The following is an 18,660-nucleotide window of genomic DNA, read 5'->3' on the forward strand; positions in this document are numbered from 1 at the left end:
CTTCAGCTGAAGGAGTGAACTGAAAAAAACATCCAACTTCTGAGACACAGACCCTGCTGTGTTTATCTAAGAGATTACACATAGCTGTGTGCAACAGTAAGGGGCAGGGATCCACAGCCCAGGAGGTCCCCCATGTCTTACATTCCGAGATATTGGCCAAGGCAAATTTTGCTAACTTTTCAAGTATTTTCCTTCCCAAGAAATCACTTTCCAGTTTCACACAATTATGAAGAGTTACAAGCTCAAAGACTGACTTTCTTATAAAAAGTAACATTAAAACAGAACAAATATGCTTCTTTGAAACTTTCAGGAAAAGGATCAGTCCCCTAATTTGCCAGACACGTAAGTAATAATTGCACTAGCTTGTTTCCAGACTGCTTTTTATCTCTTTGCTATTGCCATTCTCTTTGAAGAAGAAGCAGTTCTCAGGAGAACAATAATTAATAGAGTCAGTCTAGAGATCATTTCCTCCAGTCCCTCTGCAGTGCTAAATTGTATGAGTCTCCAGGAAACAGAGTAAAGTGGACAATCTAAAAACAATCTAAACCTACTATAAATGGGAGGAAGATGTGTATCAAAGCAATGGGGGAGGGGGGCATACACATGTTTAAGGGAGCTCCAGAAAAGCTATTCTTTCTTTGTCTTTTTTTCCCCCATTTTCCTTGATGCTCAAAGCTACAGAGATTTACTAAGACTAGAAGCACATGTTTCAAAGGTCATTTAGAAAGTAATTTAAATACATTTAAGTTACATACATATAAACCTATGAAAAGTGTAAGTGAGCCAGGAAACTACCAAACATTCCCGACAAATATAAGAAATCTGTAACTAAAAGGCAGGATCATCATATACTCCCCCCAGAATAAGGCCAAACTGCAGACACAGTTTTGATCCTGAAGCAGAGAAAAAGCACATGAGCATCAAAAGAAGGCACCAGAAAGCAGGCTATCAGAACTAATATATGACCTGAGAAACTTCTGGATTAATTATTTTTATGCCTCAGATCCAGCCTAGGTGCTGCAGAAGAGGCACCCTCCTGCAAGCACAGCTACAGGTAAAAGTGCATCAGTATAATTACTGCAAGTTCACCTCTGCTTTGTCAAAACATGTATCTGCGCCCTTATATTTTTCTCCAAGTTGGCATACTGTTCATTTGCATAACTAACACAATTATTTCTGCTGCTGTCAGAATCTCAACTCTTTTTCTTCCTTCTTTTTATTTGACGAAAGCTAACACTGTAAAGAGAAGATTTTTAAGGGAAAGGATTTCTGAGAAGTAATTGTGCAAAACTCACAGGTGAGGCTTCAATAATATCAACACTGAAAATACCACAACAGTCCGTACTCTCAATTAGGCCTTAGAACAGCAAATCTAAGCTTTCATCAGAACATGGAACGCTGCTCTGTTTTACAAGATACAAGAAATGACTGTACTCATAAAGGAAGCGTTTTTAAATGGATAACTGAACTTAGTTTTGGCAAGGTTGCTTAAGCATCTTCTAGTAAGTGTGGACAAGCTTTGTTACAACCTCAGGAGGCCAAGCAGCAAGACTTGCTCACTCCTCCAGTGTGGTGGCCCTCGATGCCAATGGCATTCATTAAAGACCAACTGTGATGTGGTGATTGGGTAATCTTGTGGATAATCTGAAGTGAATACTTCCAGCAGACATACAAGAACGGTATACAAAAACATACACAACGAATACATTGCAATGTACATACGAAAGAGAAAGATAGAAAGCAGAAAAGCTTCTGATTACAAGGATCTTTTTTCCCCAAAGAAACATCTTTTGAGCATTGCTCCTCGCTAAAATGATGGTTATGCATTTACTTACACGGGTATGTCAGCAGGGCTGTTTATATGAATGTGTAACTCAGTCTCAAGTGCTGCTCTTCAGTGATGCTGATGCTTCAGCGAGCAAACAAAAGCTGCAGCTGAAGTCTGAGCGAGCTATCAACCCCCAGGACTAATGAAAACCAAGAAATCGGTAAGTAGCTGACAAGACTCAGGATTCACTGAGCACCAGAGGAGAGGGGTATTTTTTCAGCCCTTTTTTGAGTGTCAACACTGTTTCTATACAAGGAATTCTTTTAAAGTATTACTCAGACAGAGCACGAACCAAGCACTGGTGTATGCTGTCTGAAGGGGCAGTGGTCTCACTGCAACTGCCTGCTGCCAGCAGGAATGGAGCTCAGGAAGATATCCAGCCACACCATCAGTAGGCCTGCATCTACAATGCCCACTCAAACACCACATTACTTCTCTTGTTTGAAACAAATGTGAGCACTCCTGTAGCTCTGAGCAGGTCAGCACAGCCCTGACCTTCAGTCTTCACTATATTTGCTTATTTATAACCACCACTGAGGCTGAAAGCACCACTCGTAAGGCCGGGATCATCTGAACCGTGTGTGGCACAACATGGACAGAAAGGACTCTCAAATGCAAAGAATCTGCATCATAAGACATAATTATAATGGGTGACAGGGAATACAGAGCCATTCATTTACCCACTTCTGCATCAAGCAGGCAAACCTTGAGGATAATAGAAGAAAGCTCATATAAAAGCAACCTCATTTGCCTGATGAATGGAATCAAAAGGTCTGTTTCTTTATCTGCTTATTTGGAGCCAGATTGAGAAACTTCACTTAGAGTTAAATCTCTCTCTAAATACCTAAATATGCACTGTGATGAGTCAGAGTATTTATTGTTGCTTTGCTCCAATCACCCTGTTAAATTTGCATTCAAGCTTGCTTTAAAAGGGATCCACAAAGATAGCTAGAGGCCAGTTTAGGCAAAACAGCAAGACATTAATTCCTCATGGTAACTCCATTAACTGCAGAAACTTTTCCCAGAATAAGTGTGACCTCCCCTTTCCCCCCTTGCTTTTGCATCCTTAATAGATAAATAGAAATTCTACTCAGGTAACAGAAAACTGAGTAGTATTACCATTAGTGGGAAAAAAAGCTTCATGAGAGAAAACAGTGAGATGAATCACCAAGAACATAACAAGGTTATTTGTGAAAACCAAGGACATACGTACACACACTATTACACATCATTACTTCTAAATGCACCAAAATGCATTAAGCACTTTACAGAACAAGCTATGTACAAACTCTGCTCTTGTCAGTTTATAAAAATTTGACTTCATAAACTCTGAAACCATCCTCACCCCTTGTCAAACAGCCATGCAACTGCTGGGATTTTCAGAAGCAATGACTGAAATCTGCTTTCAGTTTTGAAGTTTGTTTTACACCAGACCTCAGGAGCAGAGCTGCAGCACTTCAGAAAACTTCAGTAATATATACTGTAAAGAAAACATTCGTCAATGTAAAATGAAACCTTGACTTAGCCTGGTCTTGCACCCTTAGGAGAGGAACAGTGTTAGATAAGAGATCAAACCTACAAGTGTCTCAAACACACAATATTAACACACGATACAATGACAATGTATACAAGACAAGGGGAAAAACGAAGAGAGTCATTTTAACATCAGTCTTCTGTATCTTTGCAGCTGAAGGTCTTCATTTGAATTTGAAGGGTTCAAACCAAAGCCCCACCTTGTAAAATCCCACCAGGAAAATTAAAGGAAATATAATTAACAAATGTCAACAGCATGAAGATCTGAGCTCTAACAACCCTATCTTGGGAGAGTGCGTGTTACCAAATGACACACATAACTTGGAAGACGTGAAAAACCTTGCTATTTCCTGTGACTTTTAGTGAAAGGGACACTCTAATCTGCAAAGCCTCACACATTTAAGTAAATAGTTATTAATAGCCAATTGTATTGTATTTATTTTAACACCAAATGATGTAGAAAGCTGATTAAAAAGTGTAAATGTTCCACCAGAAATCATACAGAATGAGTTAGGCTGATAAATGTGCTCTGCACAGCATTTTTATTAAAAATTGTTGTGCATGATCTATAGAGCATCAGTATTTCATGATGGTTTGTTTTCTCACTTTCTTGCAAGAGAGAATTTAAGAGAACTTTAAAATAAGCAATAAATAAAAAATCATCAACAGAAACATGTTAGTAAAGGAAAGGAATTCAATGATACTTCTTCAGTTGGAATTTCAGGCATGAATTCTGCATAAAGGATAAGTGATTTAAACAACTGGTACAAAATATAGTAAGATAGAAGTAAACTCTGCTTAATATTACATGCTAGCTAAAGTAACAGGCACTCTATTTGCAGGCACAGATAATTGTAAGGACTTCCTGGCAATAGTATTTCTTGTCAAATACTTTGGGGTTATGCTCAAGAGAAAGGAAAAAAAAAAAACAACCCAGCAGCTTGCAACTCATCAGATTTTCTCCCTGTGTGCATTTCAGTCACTCTTTATTTAAGGTAGGGACAGAAATACTGTCCCCTTCACCTTTTTCAGTCTTGCTGAGAAAAAGGAGTTGCAATAGCATAAAATAGTTTTGCTGCACAGCAACAACTACTGGGTATTATCTGGCAACACCAGATGAGAAAGAAAAAAGCCGCAGCCCGAGACCTCAGCTGGCCAAAGGAACAAGGCTGACTCCTAGTAAAGGCATCTTTTCAAATTGAGCTGTACAGACCTCAACGCTGCTGAAAGACAATACGTTTGACAATCAGCCAAGTAATTTTTTCTCATCACTTTACAGAAGATGACTAAAGGCCCCTATGACATATTTAAGGGCACAAAAATAGTTCTTGCTTACCTGGGTTTGAGGAAGCCTGCACCAATGCAAATACTGAAGGAGATAACTTTAAATGGATGATGGGAATGCAGAAATGAAAAATGATACAAATCGGTGTGACACACAGTATTGGAAAAATTGAAGTCATACCACTGCAGCAAGGGCCACAGTCTTGAGTTCAGCCTAATTTAGAGACTAGGAGGCACTCTGGCAATTTTAACTTATGGCCAGAAATGCTGTTCTAGTACTGAAGGATTTAAATGCTCTCCAGCCATTATGTATACTCTCTGGAAGTAAAATACATGATTCAGCATCACTGACAACAAGCCATCCAAAACCATGCAGAAAGACTCAATAACTGGAGACTCACAGATTTCTCATCTCAAGGAGTGCTTTCAAGACTACAATGCTACCAGTAAATAAAGATTTGCAAGGACCACTTCCAAAGCCATGAATCACCTGTACTGGGACAACTATTGTTCATTAGACAATTCACAGCAGGAAGAATGTCTTCCAAAAAAAAATATAGTTAGCCAGAAGGGAAATCATCAGCTGATCAGCATTCAATAAGGACAAGAGCATCTCTTCTGTAAATAAATGCAAGCAACTCTCCTTGTTACAATAAAATAACAAAAACATTTGACAGAGTAATGTACAATGTACAGAGGACTGCACAGTTTACTCTTTTTACCCTTTTTCTCCTCTGTAATTCTGACAGAGGTTAATTCTGCCCTCTTGCAATGTTTTTCTCATCTTAAATTCCTAAAATACAGAATTCGATATTACTTCACATGGGCTGTGCATTCATGCATGGAAAATCCTGACTAAAATGCAGATGCATTCTGGAAGAAGACAGGTAAGGGGCAAGAAAACTAACAAATTTGCATTTAATTAATCCATTCTCCTGTGGCCTTTTTTCAGATTTACATCAATCTAAATCAGACCGCACAAATACATTTCAGGATAAGATATGCAAAAATAAAAAAATCCACAAATATTTATAGAGAAATTCATGTTGACAGTCCTCAAAAACTCTGAAAACAAAGCTCATCACTAGCAACTTCATTCCTTCCAGCCACAGCATCCAACTGCAGCCTCACTCAGCCACAAGAAACAAAGCAGCCCAGAATGAAGCACCAGCAAGATCCTTCCCTAAAAGATACAACTGTGTGTCCTGAATCACAATGGAGCAGGAGCTCACTTTCTGCTGAAAGAAGGACTGTGAACTACCTCTGGAAAGCCCAGTGGCTTTATATCTAAAACTGCCAGGTCATGCTGAGAGCAGGATTGACTCATGTACTTGCGTGACACTGTAGTTTTTACTCCTGAAAAACTTAAGCTTCTGTCCATCATGTACAACTGGAAGCAAGGGATGCAATTTTCATCTGCTCACAGTTCTGCATCACAGTTTGCAGTCATCTCCCGTGCTCCTCCAACAGTCATCACAGGCAATTCAGCTTTTGAGGTTACAGGGACATGGGTCAACATCTCCCCTACTCCTGACCTGGACAGAGGTATTAGAATGTGCTGCCTGTCACTCAAATGATGCTGAGAGCTATGCTGTGCATGTGCATCTCTCCAGTGCAAACCCATCAATGAGGTACATACCTGATGTCAAGACCTGAACATGTGGCATCCCTCACTGCAGGGGCAGCCCCTGAGGCTCACATGTGCTTCTCATGGGTTGAAACAAAACTCCCTGGTCATTGCTGCTTCCTCTACTTTTGCAAGACACTGCAGACACCAGAAGAAGTAAGAGACTCAGCAGCTACAACCCTGAAAGAGCTTGCTGAATGACATGTACCCTCCAGTTAAAAGCCAAGCCACGAACTTCCTCTTCTGCTACCTGTTCCTACCATTTGTCCAGCTGTGCTCAGAGGCCAGAACAGGCTGTGAACTTGACTACAAAAGCACAAGGGAGACCACAGAAACAGGCATCTGGGAGAGGAAGCAAGCAGCTAATCAGGGGGTTCCTCAATTACTCATAGAGATCTCTGCTTGCAAACAAGAAAACCCCTCTGACATTTTACCACAAGTTCCTCAGTGCCATACTCTGCAGTAAAATAAATCACTCACTTTTATTTAAGATAACTTTCATAGAAATGGGGAATATTTCCAACATTCAATATGTGCAGCTACAAAAGCTGACATTTAAAGGATACATAATAACAGTATGCAAATATTAATGACAGCCTGCAGTGATACAGGACAAGAAAAATTTACCACAGAAGAAAAAAATAAACATTTAAGGCCACAGTACCAATTAAAGGATGTTTTGTCCAGAGGGTCGCTGGAATGCAAGACAATTTGCCAAGGGAAATGGAGGGTGTGGCCTCTGCACAAAGCTGGACTCCACATCTGTTTCAAGAGCTGGGACATATTTCAGCAAGAACAGGAGTAGGCTCCAAGTACCTACAGTTTTCTTCCAGCACAATTTGCTTATGGGTTTGGTTTGATTTTCATACAGATAGGTCTACATACTGTGCTCATTAAGAACTCCCACCTGGAAAGCAGAAATACATTTCCAAGTTTTAAATAAATCTTAATCAAACAATGATCTTCAGATTCTTTTCCACAGCTTGTGTTTAAACAAAGCCTCGGGATATTTATTAATAGGACCAGACTGGAAAAAATACAGTAATCACACAAATGAGAATTTCAGCCAGCAAGGATACTGAATCCATATGCCAAGTCCCATACAGATGAGCGTAACAGGACCTTTTACAAACGAACAGGAAAAAGGGAAAAATAGTCATCATTAAACACCATTTAAATTTAGGTCTCTGCATCAAATCTGACACCCCAAACAATGCAACTAACTTTATAAATATTTAAAACTTTGCAATTATTATTACCTTTATCAACATCAAAAGAAATCTCCTGAAACTTGCAGTTGTTAAGACACTCAGGCCAAAGTTTGGGTGCTATAGGGATATTTAGTTATTCAAGATGCTTGATTTCAAAGAAATTGATCATCTACAGTAAACAGAAACAGTGAAGACTGGCTCTAATCTACATATAATTACACAGCACAGTAGTAGCTATAAAATCATAGGATCATCTATCTTCACGGCACCGCAGCAAAAGTGACCAACAATCAGATTCATATAAACTAACACGCAAAAGTATGAGATATTATTTTGAAGTAAACAATCCAATTGTATGATGAAATATCAACAGCCTGCAGTATAATTTCCACAGCTCCAATCACCTGCTTCAAAAATGTAAAGCATCCAAGTATGAAATAACAGCAGACTATCCTGCAGGTAGTTAAGATCAGCACTTACTTTTTCTGCATACCTGAGGGCACCACAGCCTGAAAAACCCAAACTTTACTTAGGTTGTCCTTAACAAATGAACACTAAATACAGTCTATTAAAGTACTGCTGTAATATTCAATTTTCCATCAGCAATTCATAACATTTTTGATTTAGTAGAGGAGATTTTCAGAAAATCCTTTTAAATGTGGGCTATCAATAACACTTAGAATAGTAAGCATTAGAAAGAAAAAAAAATTACTTATTTTTCTTTTTAAGTCAGCCATGCCTGATAACATCCAGGTATCTCCCAAGGGAGCACTAAGATTTGACACCCCTTTAGAGAAACTTAATGTGAACCATGTGGACTTGTCAGCCAAGGCATGTTACAGAAAGGCTGTCAGATTCTTTTTGTAAGCAATACAATGCATGCAGACCTCCTTTATTCCCTAGACAAGAAAAAGACATTTCACTCCATGCAGTGCATGGAGTGAAATGTCTTTCTATATTCTCAAATGTCATAAAAGCAGCAGTAGTGTGGAATTTGAACTCCGAGTACATCTTTTCCAAGTCACTAAGAGTTCAGCTGTATTTCTGCCACAGGTACAGGTATTCCATTAGAACAAGAGTAGCAAACATGCCTTGCACAGAAATAGACTTGGTGAACAACAGAGGTACTTAGCAGACAAATGGAAGATGTTCAAAAATCACTATTTACATGATGACATGTAAACCAGAGTATGTCTTAGGTGTCTTTCATTTGAGATTAAAATTCTAAATATATATGAAATTTTGAAGAGATGTAGCCAGCAAAACTACTTTATTATGTATAACTCTACAGAAACAAATCTCTCAAGTAAGTAGATCTCCTTCTTCACAGTTCTCACACAGGCGTTTGCACATAAAAGGTAACCAATTTGCAACTGAAGATAAATAAAAGTAGAACCAACTATCTAAATATATCTGTGACCTTAAATATCTTCCATTTACTTCACTCTTCAGGCTGAAAGAAGTGTGAAGACACATCTGCAAATTTCAAAAATCTTTTGGGAAACAGAACTGAAATACAAACCATCAGCTTGTGCGGGGAATACTGACTATGTGAAGTTCAACATTTTTACTTCAGGGTAGTTCTGTATTCACACCACCTTCACACCCAAACAATCTCTAAAGGCTAGCATGTGTTTCCACACACAGGTTCTTTTAGGCAGAGAAGTATTTCCACAGGGGAAAAAAGAAATTTAAAAGGACCAGAGAAGAGCCTTGCTCAAAAATAACCAAAAAAGGACATAACAGAGACTGAAATTCTCATCTTGCACTTCATCTACATGGCTAACCTTCATTACAAGCACAGGTTGCTGACTTCAGCCACACATGACCTTGCTGCTCAGGCAGACCTGAACCCAAAACCTCATCCTGAAGCTTTGCAAAGGACTGGTGTCGACTAATCGACTAGTGCTGGTCGATTCGATCTTCTCCTGGAGAAGCAGAATCAGCATAAACCTTCCTGGAGAAGCACAGCACCACATCTGAGCCTCATGATTGTATGCCCTTCCGAAGAGAAACCCTGAAGCTCCACTCATGTGGGAGTTTATTATTAAACAGTATCTTTGTAAGTATTATTACAAGAGCTGTAATTGCTCTGCAGGAAAGATTATGCTAGACACAGAGAGAGAAAATGAATAAAGGGAAGCTTTACCTCCTGTTGTCTATACATAGGGTGGCCACTTTCTCCATACTTTAGGCCACTTCTATTCCTGCACAGTATCTGGGAGCAGACTAATAAAACCACATCAGAGTAGCTCTGCACCTAACCTAGCACGTCCTGCCCAACTCAGCCTGCATTTGTCCCCCCTTTCTCCTGCACATGAGAGGAAGAACATTCATATCCACATGTCATTGAAGAGCTCCCAGAATACATCAAGTGTTCAAGAGCTGTAAAAAAATAGAACCTGATCAGAATGGAAATCTACTTCCTGTAACTTTTTAAAATCCTGTGACACACATGAGCCCCTGGCTTCCTGTCTTCCCTGGATTCTCTGGTGTCAACTCATGGGCACTTTGCACAGCAGATAAAAAACAGCTGGACTCACTTCAGATGCCATCAATCCAAATCAAAGCTTGGCCTTGGTGTTCATATTGAGTGACAAAGAGTGCTCACTTCCTATATTTACATATGCTCTTTAGAGATTAGCAATAAAAGTACTTTCAAATGTTGCAGAAGTGTAAGCAGAGTCACCACTGTCACTGGGAATTTCACCCAAATGAAGAATGAAGCACTGGGCTCAACAATCATCAGAAATCATATTCCTCCTTCCAAAAAAACCAACATGCATAAGGTGAGCATAAGTCCTTGATGAATAAAATCCAAGAATCAGATGCCAGAAATCTGACATTTAACCATTCCTCTACTGCTAGTTGCCTCCTCTGTAGCTTGCTTATTTGGCGAATTTGATAGTTTTCTTCACAACTTTCTAATTTGAAAACAACACCTACAGAGCAACTAAACTTCCTGAACAAGTTAACTCTGCTTGTGAGTTAATCAGGATAGGAGAAAATAAGCAGCTACCTTCTGTGGAGTAGAGATGTTTAAGTTTTTTTGGTGGGCAGGAACACACTCACCAACCCACAGCCTGTCCTTAATCTCACCAAACCTAAGTACAAAAATACATTATGATTGACCTGGATACACACTGGGCCAGACTGCTCCTATGCTGCTTCTTGCTGGCAAGCCCATCGGGAAGAGAGAGAAACCAGTCAAATTAGGTGAAGGCAGCACACCTACTAGGCCAGTAAGATAAATTACTTGCAGGATTTCCTACAATTATGGTAACAAATGTGGTCTGCTTGCGGCATACAAGTTTGTTGTTAAAATCTGTGAGTGGCTGAAGGCTCAAGCCATGAAGCAATGTGTCCTGAAATCAGAAACACAAGCAACTGTCTTTAAAAGTGGATTCTTGCAAAACACAAGCAAGCCCACAAGAGGATGTCAGTGCTTGGGTCCTCCTCACAAGGAGATTTTTACCATTCCAGCTTACGCTTTTACAGCGCCACCACCAATCTCGCTACTCCACCTTGAATTATTCTAATACCTAATTGTTATGAGGTACAGTTAGCATAACTACAACTGGAATATTAAAGGAAAATATCTAATATCTTCCTTTTACTCCCTTCAGAAAGCAGAAGTTTCACTCACTAGTGTCAGTTTCCCTTGCAAACTGTTTCTTTTGTTTTCTCCATCCTTCCATGCAGACTGATGGCCTTAAGACACTAAAGAGTGAGCAGCCAGTCTGCCCATCACCCCAGCAAGGGGTCAGCTGGGCACGGGCTGAGCAAACACACAATACAATGCCCCAAACACTGCTGGAGGCTGGGAAAAAAACCCTTCTTTTCTCAAAATACTCTCCTCCAGTGTCTGAATTTGAGGTGACTTCATTATCAGAAAATAAATATAAATTCAGAAGCTTATACCAACTCAAAAGTTGTGTTGTCCAGGGACTCGCACATCCCCTCCACTCTGGATGCCAAAATACTCTGGTTTTGGCCCCAAGAAAGAGTCACATCGTCTCTTCAGACGAATTCCCCAAGGTACCCCTCAAGTCATGGCAGCCACTTCCAACTCTCAGCTCCTCCCCACTTTCTCATATTCCCTGGTGAAAGGCAGCCAGAGTTTCCGCATCAGGGTAAAATGTCCTTTCCCTTGAGGGAAATCCTTTCTGGTAAATGTTTCAAGACAAAACAAGATTAAAGATATTACACTAAGATTGAAATGGCTATATACAAACCAGATCATGCTCCAAGTTTCCTGCTTTGAACCACTGAGGGGCCGGTTGATTGGGTAACAACTGAGGCTGTTTTGAGTCTTTCTGTTACACAAAAAAAACTCTGCATCTCAAGTAACCAATGGATATCTCAAAGTAAGTACAATATTGCCTTCTGGTGTTTTAGCCAAAATATATGAAGCAGCTTTTTAGCTCCCCCATAAAGCTACTAAGATGGGGGGGAAGGGGAAGGAGGAATTTAGCAACAAACAGGAAGAAGTCCCAAGCCAGGAAGGTGACAATTTCTTTTTAATGAAACTATGTGAAAACTATTCCTGGAACATTTGGACATCTTAGTATCAGTTACAAACACCATGATACCAAAAAGAGCTTGTAAATCAGAGTAATTCAGCCAGATGATTAGTGGGCAGGTAAAACTAACCCACGTCTAAAAATTAAAGGGTACAGTTTGGCCAGGCAACATACATCAAGAATGAGATATTATTTACCTTTCTGAAAGTTTTCATTTAAAAAAAATTGTTTCCGTGATCCAGTGCAAGTAGAACTCTCAATCTGCATTTTGGTTTGGTGGAGTTTTTTGGGTTTGGTTTTTGGTTTTTTTTTGGTTTTTTTTTTTTTTTTTTGTTGTTGTTGTTGTTTTTTGTTTGGTTGGTTTTTTTTTTGCACCTACTCCTTTAATAATATATTTTTATTCATTTTCAAATGGCTGGTTTCTTTTAACTTACTTTTCACTGAAAACAATGTTTCAGCTTATTAAAATCACCTCTTTGCCTACTGGAGTTTTGGTAAGTCAACACCAGTGCTGAGTTCAAAATGGAACCGTGACATAATTATCAGTCATCCCACACCCACTTAACACACACACACACAGGATCAACTGTGCTATAGGTGATATGATCATACCCACTGACATAACAGTCTTAAGATATTAAGTCTGTGTTTGTATAAGCTGTGCTTATACACTAGGAAGGCTCAGAATCACAGTGTCATCCCTGTTGATTTATGGCTACATTATTGTGTTGCACTGGATGTAGCACATTGCAGAGCTCAGGGGCTGGTACAACAGATCGAACGTCCAAACAACATGAATTTTCCAAGTTTAGCTGACTCTAGCTTGGTCCTGAGGCTCAAATACCCTCCAAGCTCTGTGAAGCACCACGAGCACATTCCCCAGTTCAGCATCACCCGAAAAAATGCTGTTTCCCATGCTCTGACTACCCCGAGACATGAAGCTAAGCACACAACTGGGGAAGACTGGGAGACTTCCTTCAAAAGCACACTGCTGATCAGAACAAAGATGCTAGTGCAGATGCTTCCTTTTATGAAAACCACGAAACTTTTATTATCAGTTCTGAAAATCTGAAGAGAAGCTCACCACAGAAATCACTATAATTTCTTCTGCCAATAAATTAATTGCTATTAAATGCTATAACACTGCATAATTTTTATTTCACAGTTATCAGAACAATCCAAGAACTTGATTTGTATTTACACCATGCAATTACTTAATGAGAATGGTACTATGTTACATTTAAGCAGGAATTACTAAGGTCCCAATACAAGAAAGCTCTACAGTCTTAGCTTATCATCAAGCGAACAAGCATTTCTTTTCATCTAGGTTTTTCATAGACTCCACGTTAAGCCTATGCATGGACAATGCAGCATCCAGATCCCTATTCTCCAGGCAAATCAGTAATATCAACTACAAACGTCACTTACCTCCATGATATAACTATGTGTTGCTACTTTATTATTGAAATATATCCTAAAATAGTAAAAAATACTTTGAAGTTTCATTCTTAGGTGCACAATTTCCCCTTTGCTGCACTATACAGCAATGAAACACCAGGGGTTTTGCAAAAGGGGTAATGGTCACCTGAAACGGCTGGCCATCCTTTTTCCCTTGCACGCCTGCTGTCCTGAACTCAATGCACTACCTGCTGCTGGCTCTGGGCATAAAACAGACTGATACCCAACTGACAGAAACAATAATGTGTTTGCAACTAGTAGTTAATGGAAGACTGACAAGCACAATCACAGGAAGTAATAAAAGTCTCATGGCGCTAGCACGTGACGTGACTGGCAGTGGTCTCCACGCATGGAAATACGGCACCATTACCCTGTTGAAAGAAGTGGTTCCAATTCATTTGGTGTATGATAACTAGATTCCTGGTGAAATCACTATCGCTACTCATACAAAGTACCAAAGGTATTCGCTTCTATTAACTAATTTAGGTGACCTACCATTACCTCCAAAAACTCTAGTATTATTACAGCAGCTGAATGCACTAACACCTACAGTTGAGTGGGTACAAAAATATGTAGAGACAGACTTTAAACCCTGCGTCCCAAAAAAATCCAAGCTGTCTCTTTCAAATTGTTCACAGGTTTAAAAAAAAAAAAGGGTGTATAAAAAGAAGTTTAATTTAATGTCCAATACTGAAGGAATCAAAAGTGAAGCAAGTGAAAAAAGAAGCACATCGAAGTGCATCCCGTAAGTGATACACTTAGAAACCCACCAACACATCCCACCAATCCAGCACCCGTGCTCCCAGGACCAGTGAAGCAAGCCTGCTCTGACTGACAATTCCCACACAACTTTAACAACAGCAATAAAATTATTCATCACTGACATGGGTGCAAACGAGAGCGGCAGCAGCCCTCGCATGCTATTACTCGTGCTGGAGTTTATTTATGGCTTCAGGAGAGGAGGCAGCTGGTTGTTTTTACGCGGCTTTTTTTTTTTTTTTTTTTTTTTCCCGCCAGAGCAAACGAGAAAATGCTCCTAATAAGGCTGGTGGAAGTGCAGCGGCTTCTAAACAGCACCAGCTCTCGTGAAGGAAATGAAATAAAGTATGGTGTTATTATCTGAACTGCGGCGGGAGCGGTGCCGGAACCAGCCACCGAGAGCACTCCCGGTGCTGGGCTCACCCCCAGCCCGCGGACGAGAGAGGGGACCAGCGGGGGCAGGACACGGGGCTCCCGGGATCCCCCGAGCGCCTCCCTAAGCCGGAGCGCCCCGCTACCCCCGGGGAGGGGCGGCACCGCCACCGCTCCTCCCGGCTGCAGCCCGGCTGCCCCGTGGCTGGCACCACATCGCCCCCTTTTTTATTAATTAAAAATATATATTTTTATGTCATCTCCAGCAAAGCGCGGCACTCCCACGTAGGAAAGCGGGGCAAAGCCTCCAGCTCGGCGCCGTGCCTGCAGGCTGCGCGCATCGAGTCCTCGCCGGGGCAGGACGGCAGCCACCTCCCCCTGACCCGCGGCTCCGCGCCTGTGCGCACGGACAGACGGACGGAGGGACGAACACTCCCACCACCCCATGGCACACGTGGGCGCCCCGGCCCCGCGCAGCCCCTTCCCGCCGCGGCACTCACCGCGTAGCGCAGCGCCGGCCTCTCGCTGAACACCGAGTCCCCCATGGGCGCGAACGGGCGGGCGGCGGCGCCGCTCCCTCCGCAGGCGCGGCGGTGGCGCTGGGCACGGGCACTAACCCCGACCTGCCGTCCGGCGGCCGCCGCAGCGCTGGGCTCCCACCCGGCAGCCTCCGGCCCCCGGCGCCCCTCCTCGTAACTCCCGCCCGCAGCCCGCCCCCGGCTGTCCCCACCCCGCCGCGGGAGCCGGCAGCCCCTGGGCAGCGCCGGGCGGCAGCGGGGGGAGGCGGCTCCCGGAGGGGCGGCGGTTTCGCTTCTCCCGCCCAGCGCCGGTGCCTCCCCGCGGCGCTCGGCCCGGCGCACCTGCGAGCTCTGCCCGGAGGGGCGGCTCCGTTCCCGGCTCTGGCCGTCCCGGGCAGACCCTGACGGCGGCTCGGGGCCCGCCGGGCGAGGCGCCCCGTGGAGGCGCTGTCCCGAGCCCCGACCGCCCGGGAGCGGCGGCTCCAGCCGTCCCGTCCCGCAGCCCCGGGGCAAACATCGCGCCGGCCCCTGGCAGCGCCTGGGGACGAGGAACCTCGTCCTGCAGGCGAGGATCTAAAGGTGAAGGAGAGACGGACAAATAAAACGTAACTTTCCTGTTAATGTTTTCACTATGCGTGCTTTGGGTGGACTGGCTTCATGCGTAGGCTTTGAAAAGAGAAATGCTATGTCACAGCCTATTTGTTATTTTATGAATGTGTCTTTACACAAACTGTAGAAGATCAAACAAATTTTGAAGGAAAATTGCATTGCTGCATTATATAATTAGTAGTGACTTCTGTGTGACTTGCCTGGGGAGATTATTCCATCAATGGAAGTGTTTAAAAATGTATGAACCTCCCTCAGCTAAGCAAAGCCTCAGCAGAGCCTAGGCCAGGCTACATGACTTCCTGGCCCTCTTTCACCTTTTTAATAATTTTTCAGTTCTCTGCACAAATCTTGGTAAGGGCAGCAACCCCTCCCAGTTACTCTCAGTTGTTCTCTTAGGAAGTGGCCTTATTCTGGTGGTGCATGACATATATGAAATCAATCAGCTTTACTGTTTCTGACGTACAATCTAGGCAAATGCTACTAGTGCATCGCATTAGCTCAAAACAGAGGTAGCACAATACTTTAGGGGGAAAGGAAAGGTATTTTGGGAAAAAAAAAAAATGTGTACAATAACACAAAAGACATCCTGGAAAGATAAATCAGTTGAGCCAAAGTTTTTATGTGCTCTGATGCTGATGTACTGTACTCAACAAGCTTCCAGTTATGGATCTTCCATGGATCTTAATCCCCATTGCAGAGGAAATAATCTTTAAGTGTTCCCATGGACAGTCAACTTGGCGTGAACAAAGAACACAGTATCTGCATTTACTAATAAAGTCCATTTTTGTCTCTTGGGTGAACAATCTGTGCTACTCTCCTTCCTGGAAAACAAGACAGGGTAGATGCTTGAGCAATTGCAGAGCATGTATTGGAAAGCAGCACCAAGAGAAAGAAACCTTGTATATCAAACTTCAAATCATCAGAATTTCCAGGCAGGCAGGTGGGAAAAAAAGGGTAAAAGAAAACCCTGAGTCCCTGGTTTTCCCTTCTAAATTTCTGCTTTTTATTTCAAGGAGGTGTTTTCAACTGGAAACTCTACATATATCAAATGCTCTGATTCCCAGTGTTTGTTTGTCTGCTCTGCAGGTTTGACCACAGAAGGCAGGTAAGCAAGATGGGAAGAGATTTGCAGGATTTCTACCCTCAAGCTCTATACCATCAGCTTCTTCTAACCATAGCCAATGCAAAGAAAATGCTAAACATCATAAAAGGATTAAAACAGGGGTGTTGTTTCTAATAAATACCCCAAGGTGAAAAGAATAGTGTGGAGGAGAGCAGAAACCCTAACTGGAAAGTAGAGAAGAAGCAAACCAGCAAAGGGAGAGATGCAAAACTCTGAGAAAACAGACTAATTCAGGGGAAGGGAAAAAGCCAAAATGCCAGGAAGGTAAAGAATGCCCTAGAGGGAGAAGCCACAGAGGGGAAGGACTAAAGGTGAAATTTTGCAGGTCAAACTTGTTTGGCCTAGAAACTCATTGTCACTGCAAAGGAAGAGTCTGCCTCCCATTAACCCTCTTCATCCCCCTCTTCCAGCCACACGCTTGCCACCACCTCCCTTCCCTCTGCCCCCGTGCTTCTCACAAACCAATACCGCAAATGAAGCCCACAGCTTTCTTTCCATTTAGCAGACTGAATCAGCCCTCTGAGGGAGGAGATGAGTGTCAGAGCTGGCACAAAAGAATTCTGGAGTCTAGTAGGGAGCAGGATACTGGCGGCAGACGAAGAGCATGCATGGAAGTGCTTTGCAATAATAACAGGTTGTTACATTGGTGCAGCTAAGATTAAAAATAAAGAATACACAATAACTAAACTGCAGTTGAACTTTTTATGATGACAAGGAGAGTTATGAGCAAGCAGTTACAGTTTGGGGGTATCAACCCAGAAAAACACAGGTTTACTAGATTCAGTTTTGTTCTGGACCCACAGTATAAAAAATAGGGAGAAAGGATTCTTGTGTCTTCATGTATAAAATCTTAAATGTTTTTTTAAGTTGCAGCTATCAGAAATTTCATAGTAGAGTTCAAGATTTTTGTATACCTAGTATCAGAATTTAAAACTAATTGCTGACTGCAGAAGGTGTTTTCAAAGGCCAGACCTCAACAAAAGCTTTCTGGATTTTGAACACAAGCTGTTGTGGCTGTGATTAGAAAGCTCCCTTACGCTGTATTTATGGTGGCCAAGGAGTCTCTGATTTCAAGCTGCACAGGGTTTGGAGCCCACCCTGGTCTGCAAAGAACAGGAACCCACTGAGCTGTACTACTTAGTTGTCTGCAATTATCTGTCCCTCTCTTAAACCACTTAGCAACTACGATTAACAGACAGATCTTTCTGGCCATTCTGATTACCTTTTACCCTTTCACATTCTATCCTTATTCACTTGAGATGCATTTATGATTCCTCCCTGCTGTTCATTCCAAATTCCCTTCGTCCTTTATTTACCTGATAATGTGTACCCAAGGAATAGATGCAGCTCACTTTGGGAAGTGTAAATCTTCCAGGTCAGCTTCTCTTAAGAGACGATACAAAGCATCACAGTTAACTTCCTGTATATTCATGCCGGGGCAACTCAATCAATTCATGCTTTCCATGATTCCCATTGTGGTTGTTCCTTACACAGCTTTAAGGAGCTGTAATGTGGGCTTTACACCTACAAACATAGATTACAGTAAAACCTTCACTCCTCTCCTGTTTATCATTTGTCATTGACAACAGAAAAGAAGAATGAACAACGCTTCAGCTAAAATTTAGTTGCTTACAACACAGCAGCTGGGAAATGAGTAGGTAATTGAATCTAACCTACCTGATCATTAATGAAGGCAGGTTTTGTTTTTCCACTATTACTCTAGGAACTGAGTGCTTCCTCAACAGTAATTGCTAATAAACAAAGGAAAATAGCTATTCAGTTGCAGACAGCACACAATTATGAAACTGGGGAGAA

General features: G+C 41.9%; 1 protein-coding gene across 2 annotated transcripts in view; it reads right to left on the reverse strand.

Annotated features, from left to right (window-relative positions):
* ARHGAP6 (Rho GTPase activating protein 6) overlaps window positions 1-18,660 on the reverse strand; it is a 314,794-nt gene that overhangs the window by 145,313 nt on the left and 150,821 nt on the right. Inside the window, exon 1 of one of the 2 annotated variants that reach the window (XM_039550360.1) lies at window positions 15,096-15,241. The exons of the other annotated variant lie outside the window; for it this stretch is intronic. Coding sequence (XP_039406294.1) covers window positions 15,096-15,140 — 45 coding nt within the window. The 5' untranslated portion in view covers window positions 15,141-15,241. Of the gene's footprint in view, window positions 1-15,095; window positions 15,242-18,660 lie in introns of those variants that run through there. 2 annotated transcript variants of the gene reach the window in all.

Source organism: Corvus cornix, chromosome 1 (assembly GCF_000738735.6).
Source record: "Corvus cornix cornix isolate S_Up_H32 chromosome 1, ASM73873v5, whole genome shotgun sequence".
Classification (NCBI taxonomy): Eukaryota; Metazoa; Chordata; class Aves; order Passeriformes; family Corvidae; genus Corvus; species Corvus cornix.